Source organism: Tachysurus vachellii, chromosome 20, assembly GCF_030014155.1.
Source record: "Tachysurus vachellii isolate PV-2020 chromosome 20, HZAU_Pvac_v1, whole genome shotgun sequence".
NCBI lineage: Eukaryota > Metazoa > Chordata > Actinopteri > Siluriformes > Bagridae > Tachysurus > Tachysurus vachellii.
In genome coordinates this window covers 3,634,824-3,651,582 of record NC_083479.1, presented here as the reverse complement: position 1 = coordinate 3,651,582, position 16,759 = coordinate 3,634,824, and the positions used below count along the sequence as shown (strand labels likewise).

General features: G+C 41.2%; 1 protein-coding gene across 5 annotated transcripts in view; it reads right to left on the bottom strand.

Moving 5' to 3' along the window:
* Positions 1-16,636, bottom strand: part of LOC132863121 (WD repeat-containing protein 70) — a 35,756-nt gene extending 19,120 nt beyond the window's left edge. The window contains exons 1-10 of one of the 5 annotated variants that reach the window (XM_060895721.1): positions 16,545-16,636; positions 16,204-16,257; positions 16,032-16,115; positions 14,651-14,756; positions 14,326-14,545; positions 12,879-12,938; positions 12,293-12,426; positions 10,411-10,564; positions 8,546-8,622; positions 2,746-2,920 (exon numbers count right to left, since the gene is read on the bottom strand). In XM_060895721.1, coding sequence (XP_060751704.1) covers positions 2,746-2,920; positions 8,546-8,622; positions 10,411-10,564; positions 12,293-12,426; positions 12,879-12,938; positions 14,326-14,545; positions 14,651-14,756; positions 16,032-16,115; positions 16,204-16,257; positions 16,545-16,569 — 1,089 coding nt within the window. In that variant the 5' untranslated portion in view covers positions 16,570-16,636. Of the gene's footprint in view, positions 1-2,745; positions 2,921-8,545; positions 8,623-10,410; positions 10,565-12,292; positions 12,427-12,878; positions 12,939-14,325; positions 14,546-14,650; positions 14,757-16,031; positions 16,116-16,203; positions 16,258-16,503; positions 16,525-16,544 lie in introns of those variants that run through there. The other 4 variants (XM_060895723.1, XM_060895722.1, XM_060895724.1 and 1 more) reach the window with 4 other exon arrangements.
* Positions 16,637-16,759: the final 123 nt, after the last annotated feature.

Here is a 16,759-nt window from a genome sequence, read left to right as displayed (position 1 = left end):
GGCAATGTCAGATTTCAGTAAGGAATTTGGACTTCAGAAAGTCTAATCTAACCTGAACCGTCACGGCTTGTGCACAAAACAATAGAGGTACTGCACATTTTAATGCAAGGAGAAACTTCGAAGCCTTTCATAACGCTCCTGTTCTTTGTGACCTTTAGAATCTAAAAGGTGGGCAGAGTGTCTGGATCACATCCAACAAGATGGGGCATGGGCCAACGCTTGAACCTTATAGAAGCAAGTTGTTATTGTAAGCTGCTGGGAAATGCTGGTTAAATATTTAGTTTGTAAAAACAACCTGTAATAAATTAAAAAGATCTCTGTCCAATCTCTGTGGGTCAGCTGCTGCAGACAGATGCGTCTGAGGAGCCTCAGCAGTCATGAACACTATAGGTACTTGATTTATAATGTATTTGCATCCATTGGCTGGTTGAGCTGGTTGATGGTTATCTGGTTTAATGTTTTGTTTTTTTGTGAAGTGCAATAGCAGATGGTCACATATTTGTTATCGGTCATACAAGACATCCCCGGTCCTGTTCAATGGGGCACCGTTGCAAAGTAACGAAAAGGTTCGGAGGCCAAACCTGTCTTTAGCTGCTACATGTACATGTACGAATGCAGCAGCATGGACGAATAACATATTGTGCTGCCAACTTACTTATTCTGTCTTAGTCCATAAAATGCAGGAGCCAGGCCAAGCAGTCAGGAATGCAAGACACCTGGGGACATCGTCTGCTATCTAAATAGAAATAACTTACAGCCATTGACTTAGGGGTTCTGCAGAGTGTTAAAGCTGAGCTCTTAATTCCTTCTTAAATAAATAACACCAGAGGTTGAGACTAAGGTGGTGGAAAGAAAATTCTCACGCAAAATCAAAAATCCAGTCAAATGAAAACAGGGCATTCCTCGTTTCAGGTGCAACAAGGCAAAACAGAAAAGCATGAAAAGGTAAAACAGGAACATAATAATAAATGTTAGCTATACTTAAATCAGACAGTTACTTCTATTATTCTTACAACTCCTGTATAGTTAGTCGGTCTGGTTCGCACTATATTTTAATGCAAGGCTTCTGGCATCCCAAACAAAAACACTTTACTGTCTGTAAGACTAAGAATGCTTTCTGCATGCAGGCACCATCGTCCACGTTCACGCTCACTCAACGTTCCAGAAAGAGAGAGTGAGGTGACAGGGCTTTAAAGAAGAAGGATACAGTTTGGGGCATATGCTCTGCATTTACTGCTTACATTTCTGCTAGCAATTAAGCCCACATCCATTCTAAGCCTTTGTCTTTTAATAACAATAATCCCTTTAGACTTTTCGACTCAACAACATTCCCGGTCTCTTTGTGATGTGAAAACCTTTTGGGGCACTTATTTGGAACCAAATATTTGCTTTAGATTCACTCCCTCACATTTACTACCAAAAAATAAAAAATACACAAAAACAACATTAGTCAGGTTGCAACAAGAAAGCTGTCTATGAACATCTAGGAGCATCACCTAGGAGTATCTAACCAACACAAATCTATCGGTCCGATCCCCAACGAGGAGGGATCGCCTGGTCATTTCCTCCAGGCTTTGGACACTGAGCAGAACTTTGATGTAAAGGTTTCTAAAGCTGGGAGATGATAGCATGAAGTCCACACAGAAAAAGAGAAGAAGAAGATCTGAGTATCTGGTCAACGGTCTGATTTCATTCCTGTCACAATTTTAATCCAAGGACGCAGCTCAGTGTTCAGCCTTTACGGAAACCGATGCAGACACTCAGTACGTGTAACGCTCTCTGAAGCAGGTGACTGAGACGTAAAAATATACAAATCGAATGTATGAGGGAAAAAAAGGTACCTACAGTTTGATTGAGTGTAATTAGCTACCCAAATTATAAATTCCCCTAGAAGTTACCTTGACATAGCTCTACTTCAATCATGACACATCATTAATATTTTTTCCCACAAGACAGCTCTTTATCATACCTTTTTAAGGAGACATAAATAACTAGAAAACACACACAGTGTGTCTACAATCTTTCTGTCACACACCCACACAGTGTCTACAATCTTTCTGTCAAAAGACTACCATTCACCCTGTCTGCCTGCAGCTTGATTACATAAACTGTCAAGGTGGACCTGAAACCCCTCCCCTCGTTCCCCCAGGTCCAGTGGAGTTCACCAACACTGCCGCTATGACAGCATACCTTCCTTTGCTCTCTGGGTCATGCTCTGAACCGAATACACACCACCAGTCCACCCTCTGGGTTGAACAAAAGACACAAATCCTCAAACACATCTGCTCTGAGACCAGAACACAGCACAAGTCAACTCTGACCACAGTCTCTATTCATCCATGTCAGGCCTGAGACTAGGCAGGAGGACACCCAGGCAGCTTATTTACAGAGGAGTGCTTCCGTAACCTCTACCTTCCTGCTTCCTAATACTACAGGCCTGGTCAGTGTCACTGGCTGCACTAAACACTGACCCTCTGAGGTACCGGTCAAGACATTTGCTGACCTCCTGTTCCCGCAAGCCAGGATTGGCACAACTGCAGCCAGAACCATTTCACTGCACTTTATCTCCCGAGACAATAAATATCCCGGCAAAAGGGGGGGGAAAGGGAAGATCACCGATGGCAGGAATCCAAACCACTTAAAAGTTCAGCTGAGAAGTAATCAAAGCAAAAATACACCAAAACGAATTCAAATCATCTACTTCAAATTATCTACGGCAATTACAGAAATTTAACATGGACTCACACTTAGGTTTCTGTCCCAGATCTGGATCGTGCCGTCCTGGCAGCCGGCGGCGATCAGCTTGCCATCTCGATTGTAGGTGCAGCAGGTCGGGATGACTCTCTTGCCCTGCATGGATCGAGGCTTGAATACTGACTTGTGCTTCTTTTCATTGTTCAGGTCCCAGGTCCGAACAGTCCTTTAAAAAAAAACAAAAATAAAAATTAATAAATAAATAAAAAGCACTTTGTCCCTTCTGAAATTCATCAGCTGTAAGAGTGCATGGTATTAGTGTTGGTCAAAACTCTACTTGTGTATTAGTGTTGGTCGCTACTGTGTGCACTTTGTCCAAGTTCTCAGTCCATATTACTGAAATATTCCATCAACAAAGAGGAGTCATAAAAGAAGCAAGAGGAGTAGGAGAACGCAGGGGTACGGTAGATCAGCGTTACAGGCAGATTCGGAGGTTCCATGAAATTCCAATTTTCTTCTCTACAGCTGCTGAACACATTACAGATGTTAGGGGAGGGACAGGAGGGGGGCAAGAAATAAAAACATCAGCCACATGCGTATCTTTAACACTGGGGAAGCTACCAAAAAAAAACCTGAAACAAAATGTAATGCAATTACCAGATAGGAAAGGCTGCAGGATGCTTACACACCTGATGCGCCTGACTTACGCAGGTAGCAAAATGCAAACAAGCAAAAAGGAAAAAAAGTCAGTGCTCAAAAGGGAAGAGTAGTGCCAGTTGGGCTCGATTTAGGTCAGACCACTGGAGAGTATGCATACTGACATGATGGACATGCTACACAGATAGAGCAAAGGCAGATGGAAGGAAGGGAGGTACGATGGATCACAGACGGGCTGTTCCAGCTTTCAGCCGACATCCTTTTACCTTAGTTACAAGAACAAACAACACTTCATGAGGTCATGCTTCTGCTAACTGAAGTTAGAACTTATAACACCCGTTTTGTTTTTTTCCCCAAAAAGACAACTTCACCACTGACTTCAAACAACTCGGAACGGGATCTTATGCAGGATAGAGGAGACGCATCGGGGGAAAGGGGCTGATGGTAAGAGGTCACGGTGAGTCAATCCATTCAAAGATGAGGCACACACCAAGCACAAAGGACCAGCAGGCTAAGCGTGTCCAAGTACTTCTCCATCCCACCGTCTGCTTTAACTAGCTCTGACCCCTGATGTCAGAAGGTTCTGAATGCACTGTAAACACAACGATAGCCATGATACAGGCCAGGACTGGATTCCAGCACACCTACATAGTCATGACGTTTAAACAAAAGGAAAAAAATGTCCGAAACCCTGTCGGAGGTTGGTGAGGAATTCATCACATAACAGACATCTACTGTGACCTGTAAACACTAAAAACACTAAATTATATTTAAAAAAAAAAAAAAACTGCAAACTTGGAAACCTGAACGTGAGAATAGTGTGACCGCAAAATCAGAATCCAAGTCTAAATTGAAAGAGAAGGTTCCTACTGAACATCACATGTTGCTGCTGATTGGCTGCAGCATACATTAGTCTGACAGGTCGCAGAAAAAGAATCTAGGTCAAGCAATATTTCTCACGATTACAATAAACTAGATAAGAGACTGAAAAATATCTTATCCTTGTGACTCATTTGCCGTTTACAATCAGCAATGAGAATCCAACGTTCGATAAGAACCCACCTCTCTGAGTTAATGTGTTTAGTTAATGTGTAATCCTAGTTAATGCGTTTTCTAATAAGCTGTAGTTTGTGAATTTACAGTTTGTGAATGCTTGCCACTTACAGGCCACCAGAGACGAGATCCCTGTTTACTTATTAGTAAACTTACAAGATCACTGAGCACGAATCCTAGACACAACAGCAATGCGAGTACAAGAAGAGATTCAGTCCCCAACATCGGCATTAATGGCGGCCTGTAACAGTGACAGATGGCTCCACCTGTCTCACTTGAGCTGCCTCTGCTCTGTTTACATAGGATCCTCCTGCACACATCACCCATCTTAGCCAGTAACACAACCTTTCCTAAAGCACAGGAGGAACAACTGAAGAGAATTTACTGGAGTCCTTGTTTTCAAAATATAAAAAGCTAAAGACCAGCTTTAACTTGAGCGGACAAGTGATCTAGTGGCCTCAAGGCCTCCTGGTAATTTCTCTCACTGCTCAGCAAGTTGTGTATAATAAATTGCAATTCAATGGCTCTTATAATTCTTTTTTATTCTAAAATGGAAGTGAAGCGTGTTTATCTGAATGTTTCTGTAATTATTTTTTCATATTGTGGTAATTCTACCCATAGTGCGAGGAGAACATGATAATAGATGACAGCAATACAATCCCAGTCATGCGTGGGTAGTTTACGACCCAACGCAGCCTTTCACACATAAACCTAAAGCTATAAGCCAGGCAAAGAGCCCCTTCACCTTTCTCTACCTCAACAGATGCTATCTTGCCCAAAGGCTGGGGTTTATGCCTGGGATACACAAGCGGTTGGAAAAATTCCCCAGATGGATGGATAAGGATGTCAGTATAAAATAGGGGCTGATCAAAGCAGAAGCATGGGCTGAATGAGCTGGAGTGTTGGGGCCCTGGAAGGTTGACTGTGTGTTGTCACTCTGTTGATTATGAGAGGAAGCAGGCCTTGTTGCATTCTCTGCACCAAGGGAGATAAGAGGGGGAGAAAGTGTCAGGTGGACGAGTGAGGCTGGTGGACAGTAGAGATTTCTCTGCCAGGACACTTAACAAGAAAACCCCTAATCAAATTACAGACTGTTAACAAGGTTTACTACAAGAGCTTATTAAGGATGAACTTGCAACGAGGTGCTGATGTACTGGAGGCCCATCAGAACGTGTGTGAAGTCGGGTGAACGGGGTTCTGAAGAAGTACAACTTCAGAGCTTTAAAATGAAAAAGTCTGAACGGTATGTATGTTATTTGGCAAAGGCATGGAAGACTTCATCTGTAAAGGGGAGAGAAGTTTCAGACTCACTGGACTGTAGAGGAAGCTGACATGTCTCCCACCCAATGCCCCAACTTGTTTCTGAAAGGTAGAGTTCACACTAGAGAAAGACCCAATTTATGCCATGGTAAGCTGCAAGATCATAGAGCTACTTAAAGAAAAATGGGTAACCCCATATATTGTGATGACAAGTCTGACATGCTTCCAAAAAAAGACGAACAGATATGAAGTTGTATAAAAGGGTTATAACAAATGAGAGTAAAATGAGACCAATGAGGAAGGTCACTCACTTAACGTGCTGGTGAGATGTGACTTTGCCTTTATGTTAAGCATAGTGGAGAGAATTTGATCTGCAAAGTGAAAGCTTTACAGAATTTAAGCTGAATTCTGTTTTTACCTTCATTATGTCAGTTTGGACACACCGTGATTTTACATTCTGAAAGTTTTACGATCAAGCTCAACGTTAGCAGGAACGCGTGATGCACCACCACTAAAGGCTCAGACGGAGCTTTGTCCTGAGCCAGAGATCCAGATTTGAGAACTCTAAAACCCAACATGATTATCAGTGGAAACTGCAGCAATTTTTCAACAGGTGAACATTCTTGATATAAAGAAAAGTGGCCCAAAAGTTTTTATTTTTTTTTAAAAAATGACTGATTTTACAGCTTGCCTGCCACATGCTGTGGATAATAAAAGCTGCCTCATGAAAGGAAAAAGGCTGAATAAACTCTATTGAAAGGAAAACTTTCAGAGCTGCACTTATACTTAAGCCAGAATTTCAGCGAGGGAAATGTCCTAATACTAAGGTTAATACTCTGGAAATCAAATAAAAGGAAAAGCATTTAATATCTAATATCAAGTCACTTCATGGTTTCATGGAATAGCACAAATGTCATAGCTGAACATTTTTACTGCCAGCATTGTTTTAAGTATGAAAATCCATCCATCCATCCATCCATCCATTTGCTACAGCTTATCCGGGGCCGGGTCACGAGGGCAGCAGTCTAAGCAGGGACGCCCAGACTTCCCTGTCCCCAGACACTTCCTCCAGCTCTTCCGGGGGAATACCGAGGCGTTCCCAGGCCAGCCGAGAGACATAGTCCCTCCAGCGTGTCCTAGGTCTTCCCTGGGGCCTCCTCCACATTCAGTGAAATTTAATGTTGTCAAAGGAGCACAGATCTTCACCAAACAACTCAGCAGTAAATTCAATCAGCTTTTAACAGGTTGTGACTCCGCACATGTCCTGAGGGTCTAACCAGCCCTCTTCCGATGTGAATGCAACTGATAATGGAAGAAAAAGTGCTCCATGCTTTAAACCATGTGTGTTGTACTGTACTGCTGTGTGGACTTAAAGGCAGGGAAGAATTGTGGTGCAGTACCAGTGGTCTGGGAATAAGTAGCGGCACATGACCGCCTGTGTGTCACTTATCGTTAGATACACATCAACATACCTCTTATCTTTGACCCACAGCCAATTGGACTAAACAGACACGCTTCAGCAACCTGAGTGGTGTATACAGCCTCTGATGTTCCCTTTTCATGTTTAACACCAAGCATGGAAGTTATATTTTCTCTGAGATGCTTATACTCTGGACCAGTGAGAGCGAGACTGAGAGCAGAGTCAAGAAACACAAGGGAACTCCCCAGGAAAGTGTAGAGCGCCTCTGGTGCTGAACCGAAGCCCAGCCACAAACAGCGGACAGCTGCAGATCCTTTGGCTTGAAACCTCTCGCTGTTTTCCCACCTCTTCAACCGCCAGCACCAGCAGTCAGTACGTGCCACAGGACGATTTCCAGAACACAAGGTAAACTTGGTAGAAAACAGCTTCACATGTGGAACTGCAAGCCGCACTATAAACATCTGCCAGCGTTATTGGCTGATGGACATTTTCAATAATGACGACTTCCCTACTCTCACTTCATGGCTTGTCAAGGCCGTTGCTATAACCACAGTATAAATGCACAAACTACAGTATGTTGGAATAGTTTTTCACAGAATACATTTTGTATGAAGTGTAATGTATTTAAATTTTATAACAGAGTATTGTTTTAACATTAAACCAGATTGCTGTTGGTCAGACTGTTGGTTCAGTCTCTGAGGCTCTTCTTTATGCTTTATGTCCAATCAGAACACAACAGTGATATTTCTTATCCACGTTATAAGATGGCCCTGTAGTTTGATGAGTACCAAATGTTTTTGTGACCTTGTCAAAGAGTCTGGTGGAGCACATGAACCAGCAAAATCACCAGACCACAGTCGAAATTTTAAAAAAATAATATTTGGTGACAAAATAGGCAATATGAGCTGGGATTTGTACCCAGAGAGTGGAAGAGTGGGGTAAAAGAGACAGGAAATGACATATCAAGACACTGGTATTGTTATTAACCATGACCAAAGGCACAGTCAAATATTAGAAATAAAAGCAAAAATATTAGGCTGGCTTAATACTTAGCAATTAGAGTTTGTATGACAGGATTCAGTAACCACAAAATCCTGGACGGACAGCAGGAGATCCTGAAGATTATCATTTATTATACCCATTAAACCCACAAGAGCAAAAGGTCTTGAGAAAATACGACACTGTGACGCTCAATATCTCGCCTAGTAAGTATTTAGCTAGGGCTCAAACTCAGGGGGAAAGCCATGAAATTTTTAACTACACTTGAGACGTGACTAACGCCTGAGTCAGGGTGGTTATATTACTCAAACTCTGAGTCACAGAGACTGCAACGGACACGGCCGCCCTTCATCTCCATAACCAGCTACACGTATAGGGATTCTATATGGAGCTAAGAGCTCACGCTCCTCCAGGGGCCGGTCTGCGGACTCAGGTTTCTGCTCATCTTTGAGGATTACTCACCCATCGTTGGAGCAGGTGAGGAACTCCTCTTTGATCTTGGGGTGCCAGCAGCCGCTGTTCAGCATGGCCGTGTGGCCCTGTGGGGGAACACAAACAATCGGGTCATTATTGTCCATCTCTGTGCCAAAGCCAAATAGAGCCAGGGTTATATTACGGAAGCATGTAGCAAAGCAACAGTTTCTGAAGAGAAAATACTATCCATTTTATCTAAACAATCTTTATGAAGAAAGAAAAGACAAAGAGTATTATTGTTTGTGTGGCGATACAACGATTTATTCGATATCAAACAAATACAAAAGAGGCCCTCGTCCGAAAATATAACCGAATCCAAGCCGCCTACAAACGTTTCAAGCTGTGCGATCCCTCAGCATCATCTTCTAGTAATTTCCTGTAGGGTAAAATTAGTAATAAAAAACAAGCTCCTGGTGCAGCTCCTAGTATATACAAACGCAAAATACCCGAAACCTGAAATCACACACTGTGGAGGTTTCGCTCTAACTCTAGCAGCCTGAAGCTGCCGGTAACCTACACATACATACCCATAACCTCCCCAGCAATTTGGTCTGTTACGGAGAATCAGATCAAACGACGAGCGCTAGTTCTCCCTACTGTTCCGAACACTGCACGCTAATCACCTCGTTAATGATATGACAAAGCTAATTTCTCCCATACGGAAAGAGAACAGCAAGATAAACAACAGCGGTCAAAGTGGCACAGTTTCGCTTGGATAGGAGGAAGTGCTCTTGCTATGCATATTTGATCCACTCTATCAACAGTGCAGAAGAGCAATTTACCACAGGACTAAATAGAAGCAGACAGATGCTGAGATCTATATGTAGATCTCATATACATATGTACACACATATGTACACACATATGTACACACACACAAACGCACTGAGCACCCCACAAGGAGAAACAGCTTGTGTGTGTGTGTAAGGGCAGAGGATCCATGAACGCTATGTGGATACAGCACATTATCCTGGGTCACCTTCACTGGGCCACCGCTCACACACTAAACTGCTTGCACATTGGAGACCAATGGAGCAGCACAGCACTTCTTAAACTGGACGGTTATAACGAGGCCCGTCGTTTCACCTGTTTGCGGATGTGCGTGCGAGACAAGCAAGAAAAAGTGACTTAAAAAAAGTGACCCTTCCATTCACCGATGTAGGAATTTCAACCAAACTTCACCAGGACTTTAACAAACAGTTTGCAGATGTATCAAACAAATGACAGGACGCACCCATAAACAACCTCAGGTCACTGCCCAGAGAAAATCCATTGAAAAAATTCCTCTTGGAAACACACACACACACACACAATAGGCACACTATCCAGATCATCTACAAATATACACAAAGAGATATTTTTTTTTAACTATAATAGCTTAGAACAAAAATTGACAGCAATTTCCTGGAAAATCACACAGAGATTTTAAAGTGGATCAAAAACTCTGTGTTTTATGTATAAGGAATTTGAATGTGTAAGTGACTCGCTTATAATAAAAAAAAATAAATAAATAAAAATTTTAAAAGAAATAAACAGAACGGTCTTAAAAAATAACAAGCATACATACATATATAAAATAAATTAATTAGCAAAATCAAATACTTGCTGCACTGTAATATAAAAAAATTAATGAAATAAATAAATTGTTTGTATATTTATCTATTTATTAAAATCAAATATAAATGCATTATATATAATAAATAAATAAATAAATAGATCCATCAATAAATAAATAATACTTTTGTTTATTGGTGATATGTCACTAAAGGTTAAAAAGGTTCAAATGGGATTCTATAGTGCTGTAACCTATTACACATGTCTATAGTCATGTAAAGGAGAGAACACGACTGTACCTTGGTATTGGCCATGTCGACAATATACTGGTCCCCCTTGATGCACTCTAGGACTTGGAAGCCGTCCCGATCCAGCACTTTGGCTTGAGCGTTTCCTGCTACCACCAGGATCACATCACCGGTTACGCTATACTGTAAGGATCTGATCTGATGACTGAAAGGAAAAAAAAAAAAAAAACACAAAAATCATATTAACCATGTATGAACACTGGTTTTTTTCACTAGGCCATGCTTGGCTTATTTGGGGTTAAAGGTCAACTGATCTAAGCGACAGATGAGAAATCCTGACAATCACGCCTAGGTTCTGAACAACAAGGAGCCGCACACTCTGTGTGTGTACAGGAAACTCAGAGGTTTCATCTGTCTGACTCTACGGTCAAAGACATCTGTCAGTTGTGCAAGACTTCCGGCCGCTCGGCATGTTACGTAACTTCTAATCGTGAAAAGATGCCTGTGGAAATTGCCAATAGAACACAGTATTACTTATGGTAGCCATGGTGATTTGAAATACAATACCTGCTGAATGTAGCTGTCCGTCTAAGATTTTTTTTGGTTAAACAGACAGTTTAGGATGAATTTTGAGCAAAAAAAAAAAAAAAGAGGGTCTTAATATCAGAAAGACAAAGAAAAAAAATCACAAGTCCAGTAACTGTACACCCCGGAGCATGATGATAAAACAATTTGAGGTCATGCACGTTGATTGTGTGCAGACCCGTTCTGCCTTTAGTCAACGTTAAAAAATTCGCCGCGGCCGTTTAGAAAGCTGAAATGCATTAGACGTAGTCACCAGGACATGCAATGGAATTAGCTCGGAGGATATGTCAAAGCCTGACTGAGACTCATGTACGGGAGCATTACTCAACAGTCGTTCACAGCCTTTATAGTCTCCACATGGGCAATATTGTTTTTGGACGCAAAGCCAGGAGCTTATTAGAGGGGGAACGGCACAGCGAGCTGATGAGCTGTTTAATGTGCCGTAGTACTGTTCACTTCATACACAAGAAAGCCAGCTTCAGCTCAGCCTGGCTCAGCCAAATGGTTTTGAGTACCACGAGACTCCCGATTCTCTAAAGGACACCCACAATCTGAAAGGCTGAGACATATCAACACGCAAGTCCTTCCTGCCCTGCCCTGCCCTGCCCCGCTGCATCTGGACCCAGTTAGTCCAGGCTGAGCCATCACGCTGAGGCCGAAATCGCAACACTGAATAACACACAGTGGGTCAGACAAAGCTGGAATTTAAGGAGGAACACCAGCACTTATTTCCAGAACCAGCTTCCCAATGGGATATCATCATCTTATGTAAATACTGTACACAAATGTCAACTAGAGCTGTACAACTAATCAGGCTTTGGCTCGGACAAGAAACTCTGGATCAATGTCCATTACTAAAAGCAGAAGTTAACTTACATCAACCTAACATCTAGGAAATCTTTCTTACTGGATTATTTACATTCCTACTAATCTTTATACTTGAACACTTATGGCCTTGCCTTTTTGTCTATTTACATTTTTACTAAAATACTGGCCTAAAATACATACTTTATTTCTTTATTTCTTGCTTGTCTACTCACATATGTCCTTGGCCATTTATTTACATGCATACTTACACACTACTTTAGCCACTTAATTATTTATTTACATGCATTTTCTTTCCTCCTTGCCTGCCAATTCACATACATATCTGCCTGCTTTCTTACATACTTAAATACTTATCTATTTTTTCTGTCATTAACTGCATTGTTGTTTTTGCTGGCCATATACAAATTTTTGTACTTACATGCTTTTATATTTACTGGCCTGCTTCCCTGACTGAAAGCCTTTATTCAGTATTTAACAGACTGAATCCTTCACTGTTGATCGAATTTGAACTTGTTCTCACCATTCACAAGGCTGTAGAGACCTGAAAGCGTTCAGAGCTGCATCCATCCCGGCGAAGTCCCAAAACTTGACTTCGTAGTCAAAGGCCCCGGTGACCAGACGAGCGCCAGACGGGTCGAGTGCCAGCGCCGAGACCTGCAGCACAGCACCAATAGGAAGGACTGAGAAGCTTTTATTCATGTGAAGTGACAGAATGGGATGCACTGGGATATTCATTAGCACATGGACCTCCACATGAAGCATCACAGAATCAGCCAGACTGTGATTGTTGTAATAGCAATGATCTGACTGAAGCTGATACGGTACGACAACATGAACGTTGAGGCATCACAAACAAACATGCTCTATAAAAATACTGCTATACTTTTTATACTTTTAAATCCTTTATACTATTAATTCAGACTCGATACGGCTCACGTCTGGAAATGACCGAGAGAGAAAACCGACAGAGGCCAAGTGTTCATAACAGGATCGTGTTACATAGTCCACCTTTATTACATTTACAGACTTCATAAACTAACAGCGAGAGTGGAGAGAGGAGGTCAGCGGTGTTAAGGGGGGGACAAAAGAAAAGGAAAGAAACTTACTGTCTTTGTACCATGCTGGAGCGTGATCTCATGAGTATCTGGAATCTTCTTTACTGGGTCCTATAGCAAAGACCAGGAGAAAAAGTAAAAGAGAGAGAGAGAGTTTTTTATAATGCTACGGCTAAAGTCGACCATCAAAAGAAGTAAGAAAAATAAGAATGCTAGGGTAGAATATAGGGTAGATTATAACTTCCTTCTGTGATATTATTCCTGAACTAACATGTGTAAATAATCCTCATGCACCTGTGAGTGTTAATGGAGCAGATCCTGGGTCTGAACAGGCGCTACTTAACACACACAGAGACTGCTGTTAAAGGTCACTGAGCGCTGTCTTGTTAGAAGGCTGATCTTAACGGTCTGGTCTGTGTGATAGATCTGACCATCACACAACACCGAACAAGCAGCAGGGACAGGAAGTTGCTACAAACAGGAAGCGGTTCTGTCAGCAGCCGTGCGCAGCCCTGGAGAAAACACAGGCCTCTGCGTTCTGTCAGCTTCGGGGTTCAATCAGAAGACACTCGCATCAAGGCGTTACACAGGAGCGGGTGGTAATTAATAAACGCTAATGTGATTAAGTCATTACAAGGAAAGCACTTTCAGGAACTTTTGCTCCAGTGCTCGTGTTCCACTCGATCTTGTTATTACAGGATACTAAACGTTATTATTATTATTGCTGCTGTATATAAATCATCAATCCTATAAAACACAAGAAGGTAAAAAAAAATGTATATGACAGGACAGTGCTGCCCCCTAGTGCAAACACCAAGAAAACATCAACTTCACATTAAATAGTGCACTTAATAATAAACAGAAATTTTTTTTCATCGTGTTGCTATAAATATTAACAAAGAAACAGATGAAGTCTCCATGACACAAAAGATTACACTGTTACACAAATGTCTCCAAAGTAAAACAAATATCAGCAGTGATGTTTTTTGGCTTCAAGAGAGATGAAAAAAAGGAGAGCGACAATTTATAGCTGCTGTGACATACAGGAAGTGACAGGAAATTTCACAGCCATTCTATAAGATGAAATGGAACTATAAATGGCATAAAAAATGACTATAAATAGAAAAAGCAGAATTCAGAAAATGTAACTGATGACAAATTACTATGTTTTAAGAGGAACGAAACGCTTCAGGACCTGCTTTTATAGAAAACTAGTCTACTTCAAGGTGTTAAGAGTATTTAGCGTATTTCATGGTAGTACACAATATTATTTTCTGATGTTAGAGTTTTAATGGCTTACCTAAGTCAATTTAATGCTTCCCTGTGTCTAACGTTATTTGTTTATAAAAAAAAAAAGCTGACATATTGAGAAGAATGTGACATTCTAACATTTTTAATATGTATTTAATAGCTATGACTGAAGTTAATAATGCATTATAGCTATAACTGCTATAATAAAAAGTTTGACAACTTGCCAAAACTGAAAATCAACACCTACATCATCCTCATCCTCCTCCATGGTGTCATCATCATCATCATCATCATCATCATCAACATCAGCTGTGGTGCGGCTGAAGCCTGGTGGAAGCGGAGGTCCGATCTGCTCGTCGTCATCATCATCATCAGCAGCTTGTGCAGAGAGAGCAGCAGGAGGAGGAGGAGGACCAACCAGCTCAGAGTCACTGCTGTCACTGCTGTCGTCACTCTCCTTCTGCCTGCTGAGGACAAAAGATCACTGTATGAACTGTCATTCGTGTGGATGATTTAAGAAACGAGAGTCTCTACAAAGCGGCTTGCGCGTCCCTGAACAGATTTTGAGTCACCTCGATGCGGAAGCAGACGGTTTTTGTTTCTGGCTGGAGGCAGACGTTGTGGAGGATTCAGTACTGTGACCTGAACTCTGAGACTCTTGCTGCTGACGGTCTCCTGCTTAAACACACGACACACTTCATTTAAAACAACCAGCTATATATTTAACACTAACACTCAGGATTTTAAAAAGTATTACTTTATCAGAATCAGAATCAGGTTTATTGGCCAAAGTGTGTTGATGTTGACACACACAAGGAATTTGGTTCCAGCTTTTTGTGACTCTCAAAAGTACAGATATAAAGAACGCTTTTTGTACAATATGCAGCAACAGTAGTGTGTAATATACGTATGATTTGATGACTGACAGTCCTGATAATGCAGTACTTATAGATATGAAGCAGTGAATATAATTATGGTGAGTTGTTGATCAGGGTGATTGCCTGGGGAAAGAAAGTGTTCCTGTGTCTGGCAGTTTTGGCAAACAAAGCTCTGTAGCGCCTACCAGAAGGGAGGAGCTGAAAGAGGTTGTGTCCAGGGTGCGACGGGTCAGTGGTGATTTTTCTTGCCCGGTTTCTGGTTCTTGTATGCTACAAGGGTGGTCCTGGGGAGTTATTTTTTCTGCTGTTTTTACTGTGTTACAGTCTGTTCTTGTCCTGTTTTGTTGCTGCTTCAAACCAGATGGTGATGGATGTGCACAGGACAGATTAAATGACTGCAGTGTAGAACAGCATCAACAGCTCCTGTGGCACACCATACTTCCTTAATTGGTGTAGAAAGTGCAGTACATCCTCTGCTGGGACTTTTTGATAATGGAGTATATGTTGCTCCATAGATGACACAGGGCTGATGGATATTGTAAGGGGGAGTAGTATTGAGGGTTCGTCCACTATCATCTCCACAGCTTTAAGGCTGTTTAGCTCTAGGCTGTTCCGACTACACCATAGCACCAGCCGCTTCACCTACTTCCTGTATTCATACTGTCTATTGTATCACATCTGCATTGTCTTGTATAGTCTGTATTGCCTTTTCTTGTATATTATAGTGTTATTTATGTCTGTACTTTTGAGCGTCACAAACAGCTGGAACCAAATTCCTTGTGTGTGTCAACATCAACACACTTGGCCAATAAACCTGATTCTGATTCTGATCTGATAAAAACATTAGTAGTATTACTTTGCAGTAAAGTCTTTGTTTTATTGTACATCACAATTCAAAGTGTAGTATAGTAGATTTCAAGAATGTTGTTTGTTATTGACTTTTTCAACATTATTGCCCGTCACTGGGGACTGCATTTCCATCCCAAACACTACATTTTCCTGTGAGGAAAATAAATTTTGCGGCATAAATAAAGCTGACTTCATTTGACTGACTGGAATTGAACCCCAAACCAACCTAAAACCCTCTGACTCCTTTCAATGGCCGTCCTCCGAGTTTGCTCGAAAATCGCCTCCAAGTCGAACGTCCGAGCTTTTCTACCTGTTAACACGAGATATACACATTTTACAATGCAAACGTAAAAGAAAATCGTTTACAAAAGCAAAAAATCAGGAATAAGGAAACGTACCAAAACCTGAGAAGCCCATCACTGAAGATATGTCCTCATCTTCTCCTTTCTTTTCTGAATAAAGTAAAAACAAATACACAGAATAAAAATATATCTGCGATAGATAGATAGATAGATAGATAGATAGATAGATAAAATTCATCTTAAGAAACAAACATGCAAAGTTAACTTGGGGATGCTAACTGGCTAACAAACTAATAACTGAGGTAATTAATTTGCTGTACATTTCCGCTCGGAGTAATAACGCTTCTGTACGACCTATAAATTGAAAACTAATTAAAACATAATTATTTTTTTTACCTCAGAATGTAATAATTTTAAAAACTAGACTGAAAGCATACCATCACTATCTCTCTGTGCCGCCATCTTTCTCGAGTATCAACAATACAAAATCACTTCCGGGTTACAGCCGAGCTAGCAGTCAAAATAAAAGGAGTCGAGAGCATGAAATCCAAAGGCTCGTGTTTGAAATAAAGACTTTTACAAACATATGTAGACTATTATCTGTTAAATGAATGCTTGTTTTTATCTTTAACGTTGAAATCAAGAGCACCAA